Here is a 24,715-nt window from a genome sequence, read left to right on the forward strand (position 1 = left end):
GATTTCATACATTAAATTATCTTTATCATCTCCATACACTTGAAGCAACACACAATCTAAATGATATTTTTTGTTTTCTCATTTTATACGTGAAAAAATCTGCCTGTCCGCGAACACACAGAATGAAAAATGCACTTGTCTGCTGGCAAAAAAATCACGTGTTGGACAAGTTGGATATAGGAATCCCACATCCCTGCAGGGCAGGGTGGGTCAAAGAACTTCGAGCATCTATAGTTCATACATAAAGCACAGACGAACAGCTATGTTTTCATTTGGTAAGGTGTTTATCCATTCTAAGTTCGTATTTATCCAGCACTGTTTCCTATACCAGTCAGGAATTATCCGCAAAGCTAAACCCACCTCATAATCAATACATTTTTTAAGCTATAAAAATGAATTTCAAACTTTGATACTGTTAAACATTGTCTAAGAGATGTTTATTGAACTAATACAGTTGATAAGTAAGGTCTTATTGCAATTTCTGGTACTTCAAAACAGTTAGAAACATAAAACATATTCATTTTGAAGACTTCTTTAAGTAAATTTTATTGAATTCCAGCCACATAATGTGACTTGTCGATTGAAATATTTAGTACACAAAACATGTTATCAATACAGGATATTATGCCTTAAAAAGTTTTACGCTAACATTGCATACTAACATAAAAACATGAAAAAAGACAAGGAAATTAACTACAAACATCGTCTTTCTGTCAGCCATGTTGGCACTGAGTTAGGGTCGCTGAACAGAGTTAGGATTATCCGGGTACATAGTGTGACTACTGCTACTACCAATTTCACATATTTGGTACTGCTACTACTACTGCTACTACTGAAACTGCCTTTTTCGCGTTTTTGCTACTGCTGCTACTGCTACTGCAAGCTTCATATAAAATATCAGCATCGTTTAGTCCAAGTGATGCAGGAATAGAGCATATACCGGCATAGCTACATCAAACCATACAACTCAACAAGATACGTTGCCACCACAAACTCCATAAGAATGATTCTCAAAAGAAATCACATAATCACTATTAACAATTTATTTTAAAAAATGACACAAACCAAAACATATTACACAAATGTTACGTAACACAATACGCAAGATGGAATCCCTCTAAATTCTTTTTTTACTTGCGAATAGTACACATGAAATGTTCTTATTTTTAGATAGTTGTAATTAGTATATAAAGCAAGTCAATTGTGTGTTGGTCATTTACGTAGAGCGGCTAGACGATGGCTTACAGTACTGAACAGTTTGTTAGGCACAAACCTTTTCTCAGTAAAGACAAACTAGACGAATACTGGAGACAGCTGAGTGGAAGGATTATGTTTAAAGCGGAAGAAGAAATTGTGAATTTCTGCCACTGTACTGGCATCAAGGCAAGGAGGGAAATTATCAATGACGGCGTCATATATGGTTCCGAAACGGATACTCCATCATCCGCCCCATTAGCGAGTAATGAAGAATTGAGGGGAACCTGGTTTAGTTTAGCCACTAACGACCTACCGAGGAAATCACCTTACGGGTCACAGAGAATGAAGATTCGTGCTGAAGATTTCATGGCCTGTCTGTTGAAGAATGAACTGAAGCTGAACACAAATGATACAGTCAATGGCACTGATGAATCAAAAATGCCAGAGGCAAGTTAATTCCATTACACTATGAGTATTGTTTTGTTGTTTTGTGTTGACTTTATCAATTTTTAATTCTGTTAGGGATACATGAACAGATATTGTAAAATAGGATATGTGCTCCAATTAAAAGAACATTGGTGTATATTACTATAGTCCAAAGAATAGTCAGTTTACGTTTAACATCCAGTATTTTAACATTGTTTCTTTTTTCGACATTTAAAGTACACATTTTTCTCAATTCTGGAAAATTATTTGTTAGATATTTTTAGACTACCTACGGTTTGCCAAGTAATGACTTAAAACAGTAACACGATACAGATATTCGCTGGGATACCAGTGCTTCTGTTCGCCGATAATCTGCGAATGAACATGCGATATTAATAGTTACAAAAGTTATATTAATTGATATATATATAAAAAAGAAATTTCTGAAAGCATGAAGTTAACATTGAATGATGAATTGATTGTAAGTGGCTTTCATTTGAAGTAAAATTCGTTAAGACACCCGTTTTAACTATTTTATAACTTCAGTTAGGAAATGATACATAGCAGATACATGTTTTAACATATTGACACAGTAGGGTAAGTAATACGTTTGAGGAATAATTTCACGAGGGCGTATCCCGAGTGAATTATTCGGGCGGCGAATAACCGATTATGTTAAAACATGGTTTGCTATATATTATTTTCATTCTAATATGTCTTTATATGAACAAATAGATGAAACGGGGAAGCACTATTTCATGGGGCATGCATGATGCCAAATATAGTAGGACGACGTGATGTAAACGCTTAGGGAATAACTTAGGACTGCTGTAACACGCTTATCTGGCGTGTGTATGGCGCCAAATAATTATAGGTTATTAGCTTTGTATCGGGAAATATGCACGGGTTCTGCGCGACTTTAGGAGCGCAATATTCTTCCGCTGAAGAACGAGTGCATATTTTCCGATGCAAAGATAATAACATACACATCTACACGTATAAGTATAATGTAAATATTACGCATTAGTTCAATAGCCTGAACAGGATTGACAATACTGAACTAGAAAAAAAATAGTGCAACAACACGTCATGCACCCGATATGAAATTCAGGCGTCAGTGTATGGAAAAATATTGACGTTTCCGGTACCAGTGTAACCTAACGGGGAATAGAAACGAGTATGTAATAATATGTCGATGTAGCGTTAGACTGCCGTATCTTAACATGATTCTAATATGAAAAACATCCATGTTTATATCCTTTGATTATTTTGAAAAGCATGAAAAATAACTCACGTTTTCATACGCATGTGTTAATCCGCGGAACGTATGTATTTCTTTCCGTAACTTAATACTATTGTTGACGTCACGTTGACCTACTAATACTATTGGCATATTACACGCACCATGGAACAGTGCTTCCCTGTTTTATCTACTTTTTTACATTAAGGTCATATACAGTAGCAGCAGCATATCTCCACGATACGAGTCGGGTATACGCCGAGCGTATAAATCATCGTATTATCTCGACAAGTTAAAACAAGACTGTGCTATATATTATAAATAAACAAACCTGTCAACGTAAATTTGTCTTACGTATTGGTTGATTTTAATTTTTTGTAAGTATGTAAAGATTTTTTAAAGTATTCCTTAGAAGATGTTACAATATTTTGTTTCCCTGTCCGCAGTGACTGATCGCTCAGTATATTTTCGAGTTTGTTTCGCGATGGCTTAATATATTAGAATCGTGCACTGAAAGTATAAAGGTAAACACTGTCCAATTTTTGTGGATCCTCTAGAGGGAGGGGGACACTTGGAGTTGCCCTTGTCCGTCCGTTCGTACGTCCGAATTTGTGTTATGCAAATCTCAAAAAGTATCTGACCAAGAGTCATCAAACCTCACAGGGGTGGTATTCAGCACAGGATGTTGATCACTAGGAGACCAGACTTGTTGCCCTTGACGTAAAATATCACAACTATGCTTAAAAGGGGCCTAAATTTGTGTCACATGTATTTCAAAACGTGTTTGAACCAGGATTGTAAAACATTACAGGAATATTATTCAGCATGTGAAGTTGTGCACCTTGGATTTTGTTGTAGACATCACTCAGCCAGGCCAGCATTATGGCCCTCGACTAAGTCAAAAATATGCATAAATGAGCATAAAAGTTTGTGTTGCACATATATAAAAGTATTTGGCCTAGGGATATTAAACATCGTAGAAATATTATTCAGAGTGTGAAAGTGTTTATCTTGGATTTTGTTCCGGATTTCTATCTGTCAGATCTGAGTTATGACCCATGATTGTCAAGAATGTGCAAAGGGCATACAAGTTTTTGTCGCATGTATCTCAAAAAGTCTTTGTCTTAGAGTCATAGAACTTTAGAGGATTGATATATATAGGATGTGAAACATCTGGTGTTCTGTTTGGGATTTCACTCAAACAGACCAGTTGTGGTCATTGACTTAGTGCATAAATACACTTAAAATACTTATAAGTTTGTGTTGCATACATCTTAAACAATATTACGCCTAAGTCATGAAACCATGTAAGAATATTATCAAGCATCTGTTTACCTGCTTTTTTATTATTTCACTTTGCAAGACAGGTTATGGCCCTTGACTTAGTCAAAAAAAAGGTTGTGTCCCATGTATTTCATAATGTACTTGACCTAGAGTCATAAAACATTAGAGCATTGTTATATAGCATTGTCAAGTTGTGCATCTGATGTTCTCTTTAGGATATCAGTCAGCTTGGCTAGGGTATCGTCATTCACTTGGTGAAAATACACATTAAGCGCTTAAAAGTTGGTGCTGCATATACCTTGAAAAATACTCAACTAGTCATGAAACCATGTGCAGTGACAGGAGAGGGGACACCTTTGTACAACTTTGTGGTCACACATCTAGTTAAAACATGTTTTACGATTACATGAACAAAACATTAAGTTATGTCAAAAGCATGAAGAGATTGACGCAATACTTACGCGGTATGCTGTGTTACATCGGCGGTAACGCAACGGAGTCCTCCATTTTGTTTTGGCGTTGCCGAATAAGTTTCAACAATTTAATAAGACATGTCAAGAATATAATAGCTAAGAATCTCATGTTTCTCGATTTGTATCAAGAGCGGTTTATTCAAATGATCATGTGACCAGTTATCGACAAATGAGATCAGCGGAATTTACGAGTCATTAAATAAGGAAAATTAAAAGGAGGAAATAATAATATACAGAACGCTCAGTCCCCACACTTCCGTAGAATGTCTAGTATTCAAGCATTAAGTAATTATCATGAGACATTACTCTATTTTCAGGACAGTGAAGTCACAAAGGAACCTTTGTTGTTCTTTGAATGTGCTCATCGCTATGGAAACAGGCGATATGCTCGACTGCTTCTTGTCCGTGCGTCTGATCCAATGATCACGTGGTGCAAAAACACGTGCAAAGAAATCAGCTTGCGTGACAATCCAGTTCTTGAATACAGGGATGGACGAATCTGGTCTCGTGCACACGGACAACGAATGGGCGTCTGGTCTCGTTCACATGGACAATGCATAGATGTAACTGTTGAGGTTCTTGTTGTTGGAGATATATACTTAGACCAAGTGTCTCATGGACTTGAATGGGATAAAGTTAAAAAGTCTATGAGAGCCGGAGGTGACCCGATTCTAGGATTGTGATGAAATATATACTGAACCAGTAAACATATAAATACTGACGTAAAACTTTTTAAATATTAGCTAGTAGGAGACATGTGCAATGTAAAACAGTCTAATACAAATAATTTAATATCAATTTTAGTTACGCGTTTCGTTATCATTTAACATCTCTATATATATTACATCATTTGAAATTACTTTTATACAACAACATGAAGTAAACCATTTTAAAAGAAGTGTGAAAGTTTCATTACATAAACAGGTCACTCCTCTAAGGGTATATCTCTATTTTATCCTGTCACTTGCAGTATTTTCGACCCGATATCAGGGTGCCGTATATCTTTCTTGATATACCGTCAGTTGATCATGTGACCAGTGATATACGGTCAGTTGATCATGTGACCTTATGATCGATATTGTTGTCATAAGAAATTTTGCAACGAAACCATCATCATTGTGTTGGAAATGTCCGAACTAAGAAAATGAATGGTCAAATAGTGAGTTTTTATTCAAAAACGAAGAAGTTATTGCGATTTTGCCGGTAATCACGTCATTATATAAGTGACGTCATTACGAATATGACGTCATTAAAGCGGTTGTCGCACACTTATTTTTGTAAAATAAATTGCCAAATATCGGAAAATGAAGTAATGACAAGATAAATAGAATAATAGGTTAGTGCCTAAGATGTAGAAAGTTTATCTGGCTCGGCTCCGGACGTTATCAGGTTCGCCTTCGGCTCACCCGATAACCTCCTCCACCTCGCCAAATAAACTTTCTCATCTACGGCACTAAAGTCTGTTCCATTCCAAAGGTTTACCCCAACTTTGGTGTCATATGACAAAACTACGACACTTACCGGCAAAGTAAACATGGTTTGATAAACTAAAAAAAAGTCACCCTCGAGAAATTTAACGATTTTTGTCTGCTTTGTCAAATATCCAAATAAATGACAAATTTATATTTTCAACGGCAGTCTCCCATTGTAATTTCTTGTCGCCATTTGAGTTTGCTCTCTAAATTTAAGTATAACGGGAAAATTCACGTGAATTTTATCGGGAGCGACTCAAAACTCATTTCGTTTACAATTCCCTACAAGTAAATGCATTGAGTGAACTGAAATTTTGTGTTTGAAAATATGTTATTTAGATTTAACAAAAATGTAAATTGACTCACTTTTAACCTATCAAAGGTGTAAACACTCCAAAAATCTTCAAAGTCCTCTGTAGCTCTATCCAATCCTCAGTGAATCAGTTGTAAACAAACAAGCTCTTTTACACATTGATGAAATTCAGGCATCAATCGCACCATGCCCTTGAAACGATGACTTGTTCAATTTAACATCATTTCCAAACGCATGGTTAACAGATAACCTGTATTTCAGCATCCTTACTGAAGTATTTACAGTCCGCCACATATTCAATTTCTTTCACAATTTTCAGTTTTCAAAACACAATATTCGCCCACAGGTGCCCGTCCAGTCTTGGTGCCCATATGGGTGCCGCCCCCTCCAAAAAAAAAAAAAAAAAAAAAAAAAAAAAAAAAATAAAAAAAACTGTTTTAAGCCTAAAACGAAAAAAAAAAAAAAAAAAAAAAATTTTTTTTGAATTTTTTTTTCCCCTATATATACTCTTATATGGAAAAGGTGCATGTGTTGCCGTAACGCTATGGAGGTTTACTAGGACACGCTGTGGAACAACCAAAATGTCCAGTTCAGTACCAATGCAAGCTACCCTGCTGCAATTTACACATCATGCATTTATAACATAGTAAACAATCCTATTCTACCTAGTAAACAGCCTTAAATAACTTACATTTAAATTCTAAGACGCAAACAACGGAAAAGGTTTTCTACTTTCGTTTTGAAACAAAATGGCCGATCGTCACTGTTATTTTGCAAGTGTCTAGACAATTAGGCTTGTTTGAATTTAAATGTAAGTTATTTAAGGCTGTTTACTAGGTAGAATAGGATTGTTTACTATTTTATAAATGCATGATGTGTAAATTGCAGCAAGGTAGCTTGCATTGGTACTGAACTGGACATTTTAGTTGTTCCACAGCGTGTCCTAGTAAACCTCCATAGCGTTACGGCAACACATGCACCTTTTCCATATTAGAGTATATATATAGGGAAAAAAAAATTTTCAAAAAAATTTTTTTTTTCGTTTTAGGCTTAAAACAGTGTTTTTATTTTTATTTTTATTTTTTTTTTTTATTTTTTTTTTTTGAGGGGGCGGCACCCATATGGGCACCAAGACTGGACGGGCACCTGTGTATTCGCCATATCGAGTCTCGGTTGTGTATGCTTCTTTTTCTCCGAAAGAAACTTATGATGTATAAGATAAATGACGTAGTATTGCTGGCAATATGCAGATTTATTCGAGGCGCACAAGGGAAGAATTAGATCTACACGGGTGTAGATACACAATCAGCCGATAGAAGATAGACATCTTGACGTACATCACGCTAGAATTAAACTTTACTTTTTGAAATATATGTTTAAAAATGCTTAATTGCTTATCATTTCATCAACCTGTTTTGTTTTTTTATTTTAATTTTGCTGTTTTGGCCTATATGAAAGCATCTCTTTTTAAACCTGTGACTTTCTCTTGATCCGAAGCCTGCTAATTTAGATTTCTTTAAAAGCGAAATCGGATCGCGAACACATTCTCTCTGTTTATTAAATTATTATTATCATCATTATTATTATAATTATTATGTCAGATTTATATTTGACTCAGAGAGAAGTCATAGAGCGTAGAATATTGTTATTTATAACCGCCGATTTCAATTATGAAATATATCCCCGAATTATCATTTTATCAACTTTTATTGTCCACCAGAGCTACGATGTCCAGAAACAGATCTAAACATTCAAATACTATTTTCAGATCATTCATGAATAATTAACGGTAATGTGAGCTGAAACTTTTTTCCGTTAAAGTTTTATTTTAGTCTTACATTATTCTTGAAACTGCCAGTCAGGGTTTTTAACAAAGGTTTGATATTTTCTTTTTGTTCCTGTTCATTATTTTTATATATCGTACATTTCTGTTGAATATGTAGGCTGGAGTATGCTTTTAAATTCCACAAGATATGTGCGTAATCGTCGCAAGTGTTACGTCACTTCAGTTTTGCTGCTGGATTAAACGAGCACAGATTAATTATTGTCTCTGGCACAAAGTCTTGTTGATAAAGTCCAAGGAGACCGATTAATAATTCTTTTTTTTTCGGCCTGTGCTCACACGTGTATCATAATTGGCACGTGACGAGGCGCGCGATCGAAGAAAATATGATAGAATGTTCAAAATGATAAGCAGAAAGTGTAACATAGGCATAGGAGCAGCGGGACCTGAAGGATACCCACAAATATGGTGTACAGCATGTATTTTGTTTGTCCCTCCCCCCTCCACCACTCCCCGTCGTTCCCCGCACTTTTAATTAAAACAAGAGGTTTTTCCATAGAAGTAACAGAAAAGTCCATTTGAGAGAGCATTTACATAAGAATTTGATGCAACGCAAATAGTCCAAAGATTATAGAAACATACTGTTCTAATGTAATGAACTTTGAGAGAGAGAGATTTAACATAACTATGCATACCAAACCTGGACCTGAAAAAATAGAATGCTTTATAGCTGACGAAGGTTTTCATATATACGCCGAAACCTAAACCGAAATAAAAGCATGCACGTCGGGGGCCTTAATCGGGCTGAAGATGATTAAAAAGGACAGTTTTGCTCATGCAAAATGTATGTCAAATAATCATATAGGCTTTTTGCCGTGCAGTTCCGTGGGAATTAATATCTCTGTTGAGCGCAAATAACCAATCTGCGCTATTTACCAAACGCGCAGCGCATATAACAAATTTTTTTACGTTGGTTATATGCGCAACTATTTACCAATCGTTGCGCAGGATAAACTTAATCTGCGCGATTTACCAAATGCGCAGCGCAAATAACAAATGTAACTTTATATATCAGAAATTTGCATTTCGTATTTGATAAATCATGCAGTTGGTCAATTTATTAATAAATATAGATGTCAAATGCTGAATATCTTGGTACTTAAATTATGTGTCAAAAATTTGTTTCTACATCAGTAAATTCACGGCAGTCGGTCACCAGGTTTCAATACCTCCGATCTTATACAAGATGCAATAAAACCCAAACATGCGTGAAGGTGTGATTTCCTCCAGCTTGCACACGTCGTCCTCTGGTATGTTTTAGGATATTTTTATAATTTTCTACTTCCCCGAGCACACACTTAGCAAATTATCGTTTTTATTATATTGAAATATCTTGAAATTTCACAATAATATTCTTTTTACCAACGGGAGCATATCTCTCAACATGTCTAAGATAAAAGATGAAATAAAAAAGTCACAGAATTAAAAGAAAATTCTTACAGATCTTATCTATATTGTTATTATTATTTTATAGTATAAAATCGATTGAATAAAGAGTAGGCCTAATTTTCATCAAAACGTAAACGAAATTTTATATTTTGTAGCTGCACAAGATATGTGTTCGGTGCCCTGCGCTAAATGAAAATCTGGAAATTACTCTGATAATTTAGTTATCTTTTATAAATCATATTAACTTTTACTTAGATTTACGATTACAGACTAAAACTATAGTGTTTTTACAAATCTAAACGGATCTATAATGTTACACCTGTAACTTGCGTGGGAGGTCGGTCCTGCGCTAATAGCAAAGTTTGAAATTACACTGTATTTCAAATATATTTCATTCATAAAACATACTATTTATGTAACTTTCAAATGAATACTGTAAAAAAATGATTAGAAAAAGAGTGATTTCTGTCATAACGAGAACGAAATATTACATTTTTATCTGCGCAAGATGTGTGTCTGCGCTAATAATAAATCTGGAAATTACTCTGATAACTTGAATATCTTTTATAAATCATATTACCTTTTACTTTGATTTACGATTACAAACTTAAACTATAATTTTTCTAAATGGATCTATAATATTACACCTGTAACTTGCGTGGGAGGTCGGTCCTGCGCTAATAGCAAAGTTTGAAATTACACTGTATTTCAAATATATTTCATTCATAAAACATACTATTTATGTAACTTTCAAATGAATACTGTAAAAAAATGAATAGAAAAAGAGTGATTTCTGTCATAACCGCGCAGGTTACAGAATTAAAATTACATTTGTCTTTGCAAAAGCTACAACTTTAGTCTGTAACTATAAAACAGGATTAAATTTAGCATGGTTTATGAAAGATGTCCAAGTTATCAGGATTATTTCCAGATTTTTTATTAGCGCAGGGCCGATATCCCGCGCAGGATACAGATGTAACAAAATATTCATTTGGCAAAAGCTACAATTTCAGCCTGTAATCACAAAACAATGATAAAGTTAGCATGGTTTATGAAAGAAATCCAAGTTATCAGGATTATTTCTAGATTTTTTTTTAGCGCATGGCAAACACATCTTGTGCAGATTATAAATGTAATATTTCGTTCTCGTTATGACGGAAATCATGCTTCTTTCTATTTTTTTTTCTACTCCCAAAACAGTTTTATGAAGTTACATAAATAGTATCTTTTAGAATTGAAATATGTTTGAAATATCAGCGTCAGTTCATAATTTGCTATTAGCGCAGGAACAACATCCCGCGCAGCCTACGGATGAAACATTATATTCAGATTTTCAAAAGCTACATTTTTAGGTGTAATCGAAAAAACGAAGTAAAAGTTAAAATGGTTTATGAAAGATATTCAAGTTATTGGAGTAATTTTCAGAGTTCTATTAACGCAGGACACACATCTTGCGCACCTACAAAATGTAAAATTTCGTTCACATTTTCACGAAACTTATTAGTTATTCTACCTGTCTCACTATAAAACATTAAAAATTGATATAAGTATAAAAGATCTGCAAGAATCGTCTTTTAATTCTTCTTATTTTTGTTTTGTTTTTAATCTTGGCCATGTCAAGAGATACGCTCACGTTGGTAAAAAAGAATTGCGCTTTTTCAATATGATGAAAAAAGCGATATGGTGAATTGTGGTAAGTGTGTGGCAATTCAGTCTTTTATGTAAGTCTCCTTTATGTTCTATATCCGGTATAAAATGACTGCGTGTGATCGAACGAAATAAAAATACTTTATTTATAAAAAGAATAGAGAGGACGATGTGTCTATCTGAAGGAAATCACACCTTCACGCATGTTTGAGCTTTATTGCATATTGTATCATACTGCAGATATTGAAACCTGGTGACTGACTCCCATGAATTTACTGATGTTGAAATAAATTTATGACAAATTTTTAAAACCTAGATTTGCAATATCAGTCTGTAATTTTTAAACAATGTAAAAGTTAGCATGGTTTATGGCAGTTATTCATGTTATTAGAGTAATTTCCAGATTTTCTATTAGCGCAGGATACATCTTGCGCAGCAACAAAATTTCGTTCACGTTCTGGCGAAAATTACTCTTTTGTACTACAAAACATTAAAAAATATCAATACGATTTGTAAGAAATAATCAATATATATTTGAAATATCGGTGTCATTTCAGGATTTGATATTAGCGCTGAATCGACATTCCGCACAGGCTACGGCGTTTAAAAGTTAAAAAAAAAAAAATAAATGAAAAAACTTGTGTTATGAAATATACTTTGGATATTTTGTATCATTTTAAACTTTTTTAACACCTATGACAAATGCCTCTTATACCGTCGTCAACAGAAATTTTTAGTCTATAAACTACCAGGGACGTGAGCATCTCATTGAAATTACCGCATAAATACGCTCATTTACTTAAAAAAAAAAAATGTTTTTCTTGTTCTTTACAAATTAAGCACAGTCAATTCACACCTTTACGCGTGCCTGATCACCATCAGTTTTAAAATTAAACTGTTTTATGTAGGCCTACAAGTCTAACCCTCTAATGATATTCAATTTTATCGGGAGATATCATCCATATGTTAAAAGCGCAGACTCATTTACCAAACGCGCAAGACAGTTACCCTGCGCATATAAGAAATATATAAGGTTGCCCGATTTACAAATCGTTGCGCAGATAACAAATTGGTTATTTGCGCTGCGTGATTTACCAAATGCGCAGATTGGCTATATGCGCGTAACATCTCTATGTATATGTAATTGTTATGTGTTTTATGCTATCCGTTCCTAATTTTGGCGGGAAAACTGCACGTGTTTTTATTGCGCTCCACCGTTTCATTAGCATAAAGTTTCATGTTGCCGTCATGGTTTTATATCAACAGAAACGATTTTGATTTTATCATAGAACGTAATCTTGAATTATTCTGTAAGTTTACCAAATGAAAATGCACGATTCTGAGCGTGAATGAATTTCGTTTCTGTACGACGGTGACTAGATGTTTATGAAAATTTTCTTGCGGAAATATTAATATTTTGATTATGCGTTAAACTTCAAAAAGGACGTTAAATTGAATCACAAAAAGACCTTTCACTTATTCTGGCGGACAGAAAATTAATTGCCAGCTGAACAATTTGTTTAATATAACCCTGTACATCTCGTAGTCTTACAAGCTCATATACTCTCCGTTTTTGATCACAAACATGTGCAAGATACGGATCGAAATGGATATGATTAACCAATGTTGCTATTAAATGTTATTTTAATAATAACAAGAGTGCCAGATTGTCACAATGTACGCCCGTCACAGCAAATTTCTTTTCTCTAGCGCCTGTATTTGCAAATGGAATTTTAATTTTGTGGTTGTTTAGTAATCATTGTAAGTCATTTGTTTTTCTAAGTCCACAAAAAAACTCCTTACCAGGTAGAGATACCTTAAAATACACCTAAAATTTGAAAGTAACATCTATGTTGTACCACAGAAAAGTTGTCTTGTTTTTACCCTACGGTCAATTATAAAAAAGTTACAATATAAGTTATTTATAGTAACAACTAAGGGAAGATAATCTTAAAAAAAAAAAAAAAAAAAAAAAAAAATCCATAAAAAAATTGTAAGTCCACACAAAAATCTTTACCAGGTAGAGATTGGTCAAAATACACCTCATAATTGGATGTAGCATGCATGTTGTACTACAGAAAAGTGGTCTCGATTTTTCCCTACGACTAGTAATGAAAAAGTTACAATATAAGCTATTTATAGTAACAACAAAGGGAAGTAATTCTAAAGAAAGGAACTGCGCATGACACTTCATCTCATGATGGTGTATAATTGTACCAAGTTACATCAAAATCCCTCCATGCATGAAGAAGAAATGCTTCGGACAAAGTCATTCTTGTATCTGACCTTTGGCCTCTAAGTGTGACCTTGACCTTTGACCTAGGGACCTGGTTCTTGCGCATGACACTCTGCCTCGTGGTGGTGAACATTTGTGCAAAGTTATATCAAAATCCCTCTATGCATGAAGAAGAAATGCTCCGGACAAGGTTTTCATTCTTGTATCCTTTGACCTCTAAGTGTGACCTTGACCTTTGACCTAGGGACCTGGTTCTTGCGCAAGACACTCCGCCTTGTGGTGGTGAACATTTGTGCAAAGTTATATCAAAATCCCTCTATGCATGAAAAAGAAATGCTCCGAACAAGGTTTTCATTCTTGTATCCTTTGACCTCTAAGTGTGACCTTGACCTTTGACCTAGGGACCTGGTTCTTGCGCATGACACTCTGACTCATGGTGGTGAACATTTGTGCAAAGTTATATCAAAATCCCTCTATGCATGAAAAAGAAATGCTCCGGACAAGGTTTTCATTCTTGTATCCTTTGACCTCTAAGTGTGACCTTGACCTTAGACCTAGGGACCTGGTTCTTGCGCATGACACTCCGCCTCGTGGTGGTGAACATTTGTGCCAAGTTATATCAAAATCCCTCCATGCATGAAGAAGATATGCTCCGGACAAAGTCATTCTTGAACTTGACCTTTGACCTCTAAGTGTGACCTTGACCTTAGACCTAGGGACCTGGTTTTTGCGCATGACACTCCGTCTCATGATGGTGAACAACTGTGCCAAGTTTCATCAAAATCCCTTCATACATGTAGAAGATATGCTCCGGACAAAGTCTGTGGACGCCGCCCGCCCGCCCGTCAGGGGCGTTCCCATAATACGTCCCGTTTTTCAAACGGGCGTATAATAATACAAAACTTTAAATTGTTACCTTTGAAAAAGAGGCCATGGTCCGTTCTACATTTTTTATCCACAGTGGTGACTAAAGGATTTTACATGCAAAATAATTATGGAGTCTTAAAGAAAAAATCTTTTTAAGTTATTATTTTTCTGTATGTTTTCCGAATACTCACTGGTCAGAGTTTAAAATTTGGTGTTTCAGTGGAACATTTACATAAACTGATATTTTTTTGTTAGATCTGGGTCCTAAATAACTTAAAAATACAGAATTATTAACAAGATTATTTAGGAAAACCCAATATTTGTAATTCTAAACGGTCACGATGGTTTTTGTATGTATGAACTTATTCTAACGCAAATATTTCGAGTTGTAGACATCTAACCCTTTTATGTTTAAAATAGGTTTTTTCCTTGCCCTGTCCGTGCAACGTGTTGAAAGGGAATATCCTGACGAACTGCGAAGTTTAGTTTTCACTTTTATTAATTAAATCCATAAAGATACTTCCGAGGGGAAATATCTATTTAGGTCACATCAACTGAAGTCAAGATATATATAATTTTCTTTCAACGACAGAAAACATGATATAAGGAGAATGCCCATGTGTTACTAAAATATCGAGACGTTCGCACGCACATTGGTTTTTGTTTTTTTAGAATGTCCTTGTTCTTTTGTGTTTGTTTATTTTCTTATTTATTTATTTATTTTCATGTTGAGGTGGCCTGACCTGAATGTCCCCAAGAATTAACATATTATGATAACAAAAACAGTCTTTTCAAATATTAACTCGGGCGTTTTAATTTTGAGTTGATCCTTAGTTTATTGCGCTACGGGCGCCGCCATATTGGAAAGTCGGCGTAACGTCATATAGCATTACGGTCTATCGGGGAAAAAGAAAAATCCAAGATTATATCTTTAAAATACACTTTATTGAAAAAATGAGAAAAAGGTCTAGAGATATTGATGTATGGAATATAAATATGGTTTTTTGGACGATTTTACTGATACTGATAATTCAGAAACGAGGTAAACGTAATAGGTGGAACAGACTTTAACCTATTATTCTCTATGTAAATATAGTTTCACATTTTGACCCTGTTTTGGAAACACATCTGTCAAATATTTCAGTTGTGTTTCATACTCCCAGTATAATATCAATTTATTTGGTGTTTTTAAATATGTCAATTTACAGAAATTGTGACTTCATAATCAGTCCCGGAATAGAGCAATATGCTAACCAAAGTATATCCAAAAACTTATAGTTTAATACATAATTTCATAATTTGTTATCCTTGTATACTGTTTACAACTGTCAAGAGCAAAATGACCAACTTCCTATATAAATTGTGAAAGGTGCCCTCAATAAATATGACGGTCCTGACGGCTTCTACCGTTTTCGTGTTTGCACTACATAGACATTTATTATTAAATCTATATTTATAGTCCTTTCCATTGGTCTAGATGTAGTCACATGATCAATGATAAAAAGTCGTATTCTAACACGATCCGATACATTTTTCTATTAAACAAAGAAGGCAGAAAACAGTGAATTATTATACAACAAATCACTGTTCTGACGTCACAATTATTACGTCATGGCATCAAACGGCATAGCGGCGCGCTGTCGTTCAAATGCGTATTATTATATCACTCGGGCTACGCCCTCGTGATATAATTCCTTCGCATCTGAACTCCAAACAATGATTTATTCAACGACAAATCACTGGATAAGATATATTATTTCTTAATTGACTCGAAGGCGGAACCAAAAACACGTATTGACCGCCAGCTGTGACGTCATAACGGTTTGACGTCAAAACAATGCGACGTCGTACACAATTTTCCACGAAAAATGACCAAAGGCTGCAGATATTTGTATTTTGAAAATGAGTAGGCTGGATTTAATAATAAAACAATTGTTGCCTTTTAAGTTCGGTCGATATTGACCTCACCAAAAGGCAATAATTGTACAATATTGTGTTATTATTCGTTATTGTATTTCAAGGTATCTTCTTTCAAACTGAATTTTTATGCCAAGAAGTATAACTAGATCTACTAGTGATTTAATTTATTATGTAAGTGACAAAAATAAGCCATACTGTTAACCCTTACCCTGCTAAATTTCTATAGTGAACTTGTCCGTCTTTCAATTTGGACAGTACCAATATCTGTTAAAAGGGGTGCTTACCAAAAAGATACTGGCTGAATAGTGAACAGTGCAGATCATGATCAGACTGCCCGGTAAACCAAAGTTGCACAGAGTTTGCACTGACGCACGTATTATATTATATTGATTTTCAGTTTCTTTAGCTATAAATGAACTAAATGAACTATAGCGTACACTTAAGCTTTCAGTCACTGTAGTCTGCTTTTTACATAGATTCAAACTTTTTCCTATATAGCCCAAAGTTATGGATCGTTTTTTTTTTTCCAGCATTTATATTATACCACCGCTTAAAAAAGTAGGAGTCAAAACTGTTTAAGATTATTTGTAAACTTGTCCGGAGATAAGGCAGCGTAAGGAAGAATATCATCTAATAGTGTAAACTTGCCTGAGATAGGATGGCGACATGTAGAATATCAGCTAGTGTTGAGTGAACGTGCTTGTGATTGGACGGCGAAAGGTAGATCATCACCCTTTCAACATTTCATCTTCATGTGGGCTCTCCAATTTTCCTCAATAGCTGGCCTTTCAGACCTTATCTTTATAGTTTGTAACAACGACTTACAGCAGGATGTGTCAAATAATATCCGTCCATATTAAAGTTGGTGGTTAATACTAGAGTAGTAGTATATGTACGGAGTGAAGTGTTTCTAATATGTAATATCCTTCTTTGACGGAGAGAGAAAATTTGCCGGTGTAACATTAAATATTGACTCCGTTGAAAATTGACCCCATTGCTCAAAATTTAATGTTGAAATGTTGGCGGGGTCAATTTTCAACGTTGAAAAAAGAACTTTTGATCAAAATTTAATGTTGAAATTTGAATGTTGAAAAAGGACACATGGGGTCAATTTTCAACGGGGTCAGTATTTAATGTCGCACCGGCTTTCGTAAATGATTGCAATCGTTTCACATCATTTAATATTACAGGTAGCTACCTGCAGCTATCTGAGCCCTTTGGTTTGCCTGTTCCCTTTAGATTAAATTAATTTTGCACTTTTTGGTAGGTAACTATTTTAAAAGCATAACGACAATACCCACACCACCCTTACCATTTTACTCTATAATAGGAGCTTAATCTGTTGCCAGGTTTGAAAACACGAGGCGCGCAAGCGTCAAGTGTTATCTGACATGGCGTACTCCACCAGCTCTAAATACAAAATCCCAGATCTAGCTACTGTTATAATGACCCTTTTATTATAGACCTCCATCTTTTGTTTGCCGTCTTGTTATCGAACGAAATCTTTAATGTTCTAACAGGGTGTCTATGGTAATTTAGAACTGGATGTAGTTTTTGTGTGTGCTATTTTTAGAACTGTGACGGGTCATGTATATTAAATGAATGTAGTCCGGCAACATTCAATACAAAAGGCACAATACGGACTTTTTCTGCCTGTTCGTATTTACTTGTGAAATACAAGTCGTATTTTTGACAGAATTCAAACAGGTATATATTGTTTAATTTGGCTAAAACTTGATAAAGTGTACTTTCAAATAGAAAAAGACATATATCTTGCAATAACATATATAGCGCCAGAAAATACTCCGATTCACGAGACATATGACGTGGATATTTTTAGAAAAATTGAATCTGATATTAACAAATATAGTTCTTTTGGAAAAGTCTTCTTATCAGGCGATTTGAACTCTAGGGTTGGTAAAAAACATGACTATATTGATAACGATCGAATAATAGGAAATGATGACGTATTTAACATCGATACACCACTCCCGCGCGCAACATGTGACGTGACGGCGAATAGATTTGGAGAACTATTAATCGATTTGTGTAAGTCAACCAATATACGTATTGTTAACGGCAGGTTACATAACGACAACGGTATCGGTAAACGGACCTGCATGACACACAATGGGGAAAGCTTAGTAGATTATGTTTTGACGGATGAGGTTAATTTCAAGGACATAGTCGACTTTAATGTCAATGATTTTAATATCTTTTCGAATCATGCACCGATCTCGTTCTCTCTGTGTATTAATACTGATTTGCCATATACATCTTCCGAAAAGCACATATTCTATAAGTGGAATAGTGAATATAAAAATGCTTTTATAGATGATGTCAAAGACGGTATAAGTGACTTAGAAAACAGCTTGCTGGATGATATTTCTCAGGCAGAAATACCCGATGTACTAGTAAATAAATTTACAGAGTTTTTACATAGTAAAGGAAAGAAGTATTTTGAGAAATGCTCGAAAGGAAAGGACGTGTATTTTGCCTATACAGATAAAAATAGGCAAAAATGGTATAACGAAGTAGGCAAAGTGAAGCATGAATTGTATAAAAAAGCAGTGTATGAATATAATATTACGCCAAATGATGAAACAAGAATGAACGTGTATATGAAGAAAAAAGACTATAAATATCACTGCCGTCAATGTAAAAACAATTTTAATAAATCATTTGCCCAATCCCTAAATACAATGAAACATAAATCGCCGCGTGAATTCTGGAAGACATTTAAACAGAAATCTTTTGCAAACCGAGGCGAGCAAATAACAGTTGACTCTTTATACGAGCATTTTAAAGGTCTCTCCTCCGACCACAACCAACGTGAAACAAATGTTGAGTGTGATGACTTTGTTAAAACATTTTTAGCTTCGAAAGCAACAGTGCATCATTTGAAGAACTTGATAGGCCTATATCTATTGAAGAGATTGTGCGGGCATCTAAATGTCTGGGTAGTAAGCTTGTTCGGCTGATAATATTTTATATGAATATTTTAAAGCAAATATAAATGATATTGTAAATCCTTTGCAACTGCTATTTAATTACATTCTTGATAGTAGAACCTTTCCGAGATGTTGGTCGTCGGGGTTCATTATTCCATTACATAAAAAGGGTGATTCCTCATATCCAAATAACTATAGGGGCATTACAATAACAAGTTGTTTTGCGAAGTTTTTCACTGTAATTATAAATGAAAGACTTAAGAAATGGTCTATGGAAAATGATAAGATTACGGATGCCCAGTTTCGGTTTAAAACAGATTATAGTACTGTAGATGCTATTTTTATATTAAATTCTTTGATTGAAAAATTTATAAACGATAAGAAGAAACTTTTTTGCTGTTTTATCGACTTTAAAAAGGCATATGACCTAATTGACAGAAGCTGTCTGTGGTATAAATTAATAAAGTGTGGAATTGATGGTAAATTGTTTTCAGTGATTTATTCAATGTATGAAGAGGTTAAATTGTGTGTGAAACATGTAAATACGTTGTCAGAATTTTTCGGTAGTGAAATTGGTCTGTTTCAAGGGGAGATTACTTCTCCAATTATGTTTAGTCTGTTTTTGAATGATTTAGAAAATGCATTGCAAGAAAATTTATATGATGGTATAACATTAGATCAAATTTCGATTTACTTATTATTGTTTGCAGATGACGCAGTTATTTGTTCCGATTCTGCGCAAGGTTTACAAAACTCCTAAGATAGCTTAGAAACATATTGTACAAAATGGAACCTAACTGTAAATGTAGATAAGACTAAAATTGTTGTATTTAGAAAAGGTGGAGTTTTGAATAAAAGTTATAATTGGACCTATGCGGGATCTGATATAGAGGTTGTCAAAACTTTCAATTATTTAGGTATTGTTATGTCTAGTGGTGGATCATTCATGCCTGCGACAAACACATTGAAAGGTAAAGCACTGCGGGCAATGAGCTCATTGTTAAATGTAACCAAAGGGAAGCAAGTCCCAATTGATATCATGTTCAATTTATTTGATGCATATGTTCTATCAATTCTTAATTATGGTTGTGAGATATGGGGTAGTATGCAGGCGGACAATTTAGAAATCGTACAAAGAAAGTATTGTAAATGGTTACTTAATGTGAAAATGTCGACAATACCTTATCATTGTACTCTGAAGTGGGCAGATTCCACTATATATTTCAAGACAAGTAAGAATTATTAAATATTTCATAAAGTTATACCAAATAAAAGCAGTAATTGTATACTAGATTACATTGTTAAAAGCCAGAGATTGGAGACAGATTCTAAACCAAATGCTGTAAATTGGTTGTCCAAAGTAAATCACTTTTGCAAAGTGCGGGATTTAACGAGGTATGGATGTATCCAGAATCTATAAACTTAAATGTATTTATACCATGCTACATAATCGTTTAAGAGATATATATATCACACATTGGAACTCTAGTGTAAGTCTTTGCTCTTCGTTACATTTGTATAAACATATTAAGACAGAATTTAGCAGGTCTGGATACCTTAAAAGTGTAGATAGTATGAAATTAAGAAACACATTGGCTAAACTCAGATTATCGTCACATAATTTATCTATAGAAACAGGAAGACACAATAATATTGATAGAAGTGAACGAAAATGTTGTATCTGTAACAAAAATGACATCGAAGATGAATACCACTTTATATTGATTTGCTCTTTGTATGATACAATAAGAAAACAGTATATATCTAATTATTTTGTAAGACACCCTAGCGTGTATAAATTCATAGAATTGCTTAATTCAGAAAGGAAGTCAGTGTTAATCAAATTAGCTGTGTATTGTAATAAAGCCTTCAAAATGAGATCGAATGCATTGAATGCCGGGTAATATTTCTTACCATCCTAGTTTTCATGTATTAGCTATCATGTATATAGTTATATAAATTGTGTTACATGTGATGTATTGCACTTTCACAAATTTACTAGTATATGTTTATTATACTAGGTATTACCATTTTTTCGTATTCATGCATGTATATATTGTTCTATATGAAGATGAGCTGTATATGCTTAATTCAAATAAAATGTATGTTCTGTTCTGTTCTATAATAAAAATTGACACCATAGTTTTAAGCTATCCATTAATAATAAATTCATTTGTTCGCCTGCCTAAAAAACGTACTGGTATGTTGTTGAAAATTTGGAATTGTTTCCATATGGATGTAAAAGCAAGCAATACGATAATGTCAGAGACAGGCACATTTTATAAGGAAGAAAAACAGTTTGTATTCCATGATAAATGTATTTGTTTGTATGACGGTATGTAGAAGGTATGAAGACAATGGCATAAATTGTTGTTTTTATCTGGAAAGTAGGTTTCGAAAACTGCTGAGAAAGCTAAATATAGAATCGATTTGGTTTAGCCAAATACAAACGGTGGTGTTACTCCTCATAATAATCATAATGAAGACTTTATTTAATGAAGGAACACTTTTGCACAAGCCGATGTTCCAGTGGCCCTTAACAATTGAATGCATTTACACAAACTATTTAACAAAAACCATCATAATTAGTCATTAAGAAAGGAGCTGCTAGCTAGTAGGCTCTTTGCTCCTTTGTAGATGTAAGGATTTAAAACGTTTTAATAAAGCTGCACTTTGTATGTACTATGATAATTCATTCCAAATACTTAAACCGGAATACAGAAACGTTTTTTAAGGATTCACTATTTGGGTATAAAAGGTCAGAGCCTGTTAATTTGGTGGTATCTAGGATTAAACTTGTTTCAGGACGAACTATTGTTTAACAGGAGCAATCGAAAAGTAAGAAGAAATTTACAGATTTTTTTATCACTGACCTCTGCAAGTGCTGCACATGGAAATCTTTTATTTGATGGGAGTTTTTGTAAGCTTTTGTGAATACTTGAAAAATATTCAAAAACATATTGACAATTACAAGTATGCTGTGGTTGACGCATTTACCACAAGTTCAATAAAACAACAATAAATAAATCAGTTGAACCATTTATGTTGTGAAGATCGTCTAGTAACCACTGGACCACAATGGTTGTTTATAAGATCATTCAAAAAGCCTGTTTCGCAAAATCGCTGAGCTATAATTAATATTTTTGTGCAGTTAGCCTATGTTATGATTAGATGACACTTAAAATTGTAATTTACAAGCTAAATGACGGGATGAATCAATGTAGCACAATGGTTTGTAACTCTGGTTGTATTCTGTACAAGTTATGTAAGATTTACAGACACTGTAAGCTCAAGCCATGATAAAGTCTGAGTAAGTTTAAATTTAAACCACCAAGCATAATGCATTCCATATCATCAAACATCATTTTGAAAAGAAAGAGTGAAAGAGTGAATTGTCTTAGCCAATCAGAATTTGAAGAAGCAGGCCTGTGTGCATACAAAAGCAAAATAGGTTGAGCATTATGTTGTTCGATTTCAAGCCATATTGACTCTATAGATATCAAGAAAATTGAAGATCTTCTTTTCGACAACAAAATATATTTTCTTCCGCAACATTAGCAAAACATTACAATTTGTAAAATGATTATTTCTATTGCATTTAAGGCCAGTGCTCCTTAAAGTTGATCACACTCCACTTAATCAGAGTGACCCACTCCTAGAAAACTATTTCTAATTGCTGTTTTTCTGATTTTGTATACTTTCGAAATTTTGAAATACTTTGTTTGGTTAAACGAATTTGACTGCAGGCGTAATTAATGTTTAAGATTTTAAATGGTATTCTATGGTGCTTTTAATAAGGTATTAACAGGTAGATACACAATAACAGGAGCATTCCATGCTTGAATGGTTAAGATCACTGGCTTTGAAACATTTACCCCCTCATCACATTGCTTGTAATCGGGATTTTCTTATTACGAGGAAGCCATGCAGTTGGCTTACGAAATGTCGGTGGTAACAAATGCAGAATATGAGCATTCATGATACCAATGTAGAATAAGACTGTTAGGTATAGCTTGCCTGTTTTAGTGTGTGCCATTGAGTGGTGCTTTTTATTGGTTGACCAGTTATGGGATATTCATTTGAAGATTTGTATGTTCTGATTGTTTTCATAATAATATTGTTTAATGTTCACATATTTTCCCCATACTGTACGTCGCATTCAGTAAAGAAATCCTGACCAGAATTCATGATTTTTCAGTCTGCTTTCCCTGGAAGGTCGGTAGAGTAAACAATACCTATAAAAATATGTGTGTTTCCATATAACACTGATGCCCTCACTTCTGCCATCGTATGCATATATATGTCATACCTCTTGTCAGGTCATGTGAAATCCTAATTAAAAACCAGTTGCACAACGTCACATGCTGAGTAACAATCCTGTAAGATTTGATGAATTAGGTCAATTTCTTTTTGAAATATGCGCAAGATGGAAGGACACGGGTAAATTAAAGTGCCCCTCCCACTCCCGAAAATGGGGCGGTGGGCTCAAAAATCCTTTAGGAACATAAAATGCAATCAAGTAAAATAATAGCAGACCAAGTTTGACCGAGTGGCTGTTTATAAAATGTAAAGAAAAGGGCTGCTCTCATCCATTCCGTGTTTGTCGTTGAATATGTTAATAAAAAACAATATTATATTTCAGTCCCCCCACCCCCTCCCCCACCCCACACACACACACACACACACCTTACTTTGTACGCAATATTTCTAGACCTCCTTATAGGGTATCATGTTTCCTACAAGAGTAGGCGCCTGTAAAAGTGTCCCGTGATTCTTGCTCATTTAGTAAAGCTTCAGTTTTTTCTTGTGAGCTTGGACATTATCTATGTGCCTATTTTTCGTAGCCATTCTTGTGTGTATGAAAAGAATTGGAACCACTGCCTTACCCTTGCATGATCGTAAGAGGCGACTAATAGGGTCTTAACACTTGGTTTTGCTGTAACTCTGTGAGTCCAGCAGGTATGCAAATTTAGATTCCATACCTCATGTTTTTATTTCGATGTAAATGAGATGTGAAACCAAAATTTGTAGTCCTGTTTGGCGCCATATAACCTATACTGTGTTGGTGCGCCGTAAAACCCAAATAAATAAATAGTATATTGCCAATGTGTCATTTTCATTCACATATTGCGAGTTTCCAGTGTTCTTCCTTTTGTATATTTGGCATTTGCCAAAAATTCTATTAACACAACTGATACGTGTGTTTTATGGGTACCTATTTTCTTCCTCGTGGTATTTGGCTGTTTTCTTGTTCTCTCTCACATATAACCTATACTGTGTTGGTGCGCAGTAAAATCCAAATAAATAAATAAATAAATTGTTCTCTCTTTCTCTTTCTTTGTAGGCAAACCTGTATGCGTGTTATCACTTATTTAGGATGCGTATGTTATATATGTCGTATTTGTGACGGGCGTATTCTGCATATTTAGGTGGTTTTAAGTGTGTGTTGATGTTTTA

General features: G+C 34.4%; 1 protein-coding gene across 1 annotated transcript; it reads left to right on the forward strand.

The window, feature by feature from the left end:
• The first annotated feature begins 1,196 nt into the window (after positions 1-1,196).
• LOC123528985 (uncharacterized) lies at positions 1,197-5,519 on the forward strand. The gene is made up of 2 exons (XM_045309114.2): positions 1,197-1,644; positions 4,938-5,519. Exons 1-2 carry the CDS (start codon positions 1,237-1,239, stop codon positions 5,301-5,303), a joined length of 774 nt encoding a protein of 257 aa, XP_045165049.2. The 5' UTR covers positions 1,197-1,236; the 3' UTR covers positions 5,304-5,519.
• The last annotated feature ends 19,196 nt before the right edge of the window (positions 5,520-24,715 follow it).

Source organism: Mercenaria mercenaria, chromosome 1, assembly GCF_021730395.1.
Source record: "Mercenaria mercenaria strain notata chromosome 1, MADL_Memer_1, whole genome shotgun sequence".
Lineage (NCBI taxonomy): Eukaryota > Metazoa > Mollusca > Bivalvia > Venerida > Veneridae > Mercenaria > Mercenaria mercenaria.

What these genes read in the sequence shown, in the direction of transcription:
- LOC123528985 (XM_045309114.2), top strand. Translation starts at nt 1,237, where the DNA reads ATGGCTTACAGTACTGAACAGTTTGTTAGGCACAAACCTTTTCTCAGT. An exon ending in ATGAATCAAAAATGCCAGAG is followed by an intron (nt 1,645 to 4,937) that starts GCAAGTTAATTC and finishes CTCTATTTTCAG; the next exon opens with GACAGTGAAGTCACAAAGGA.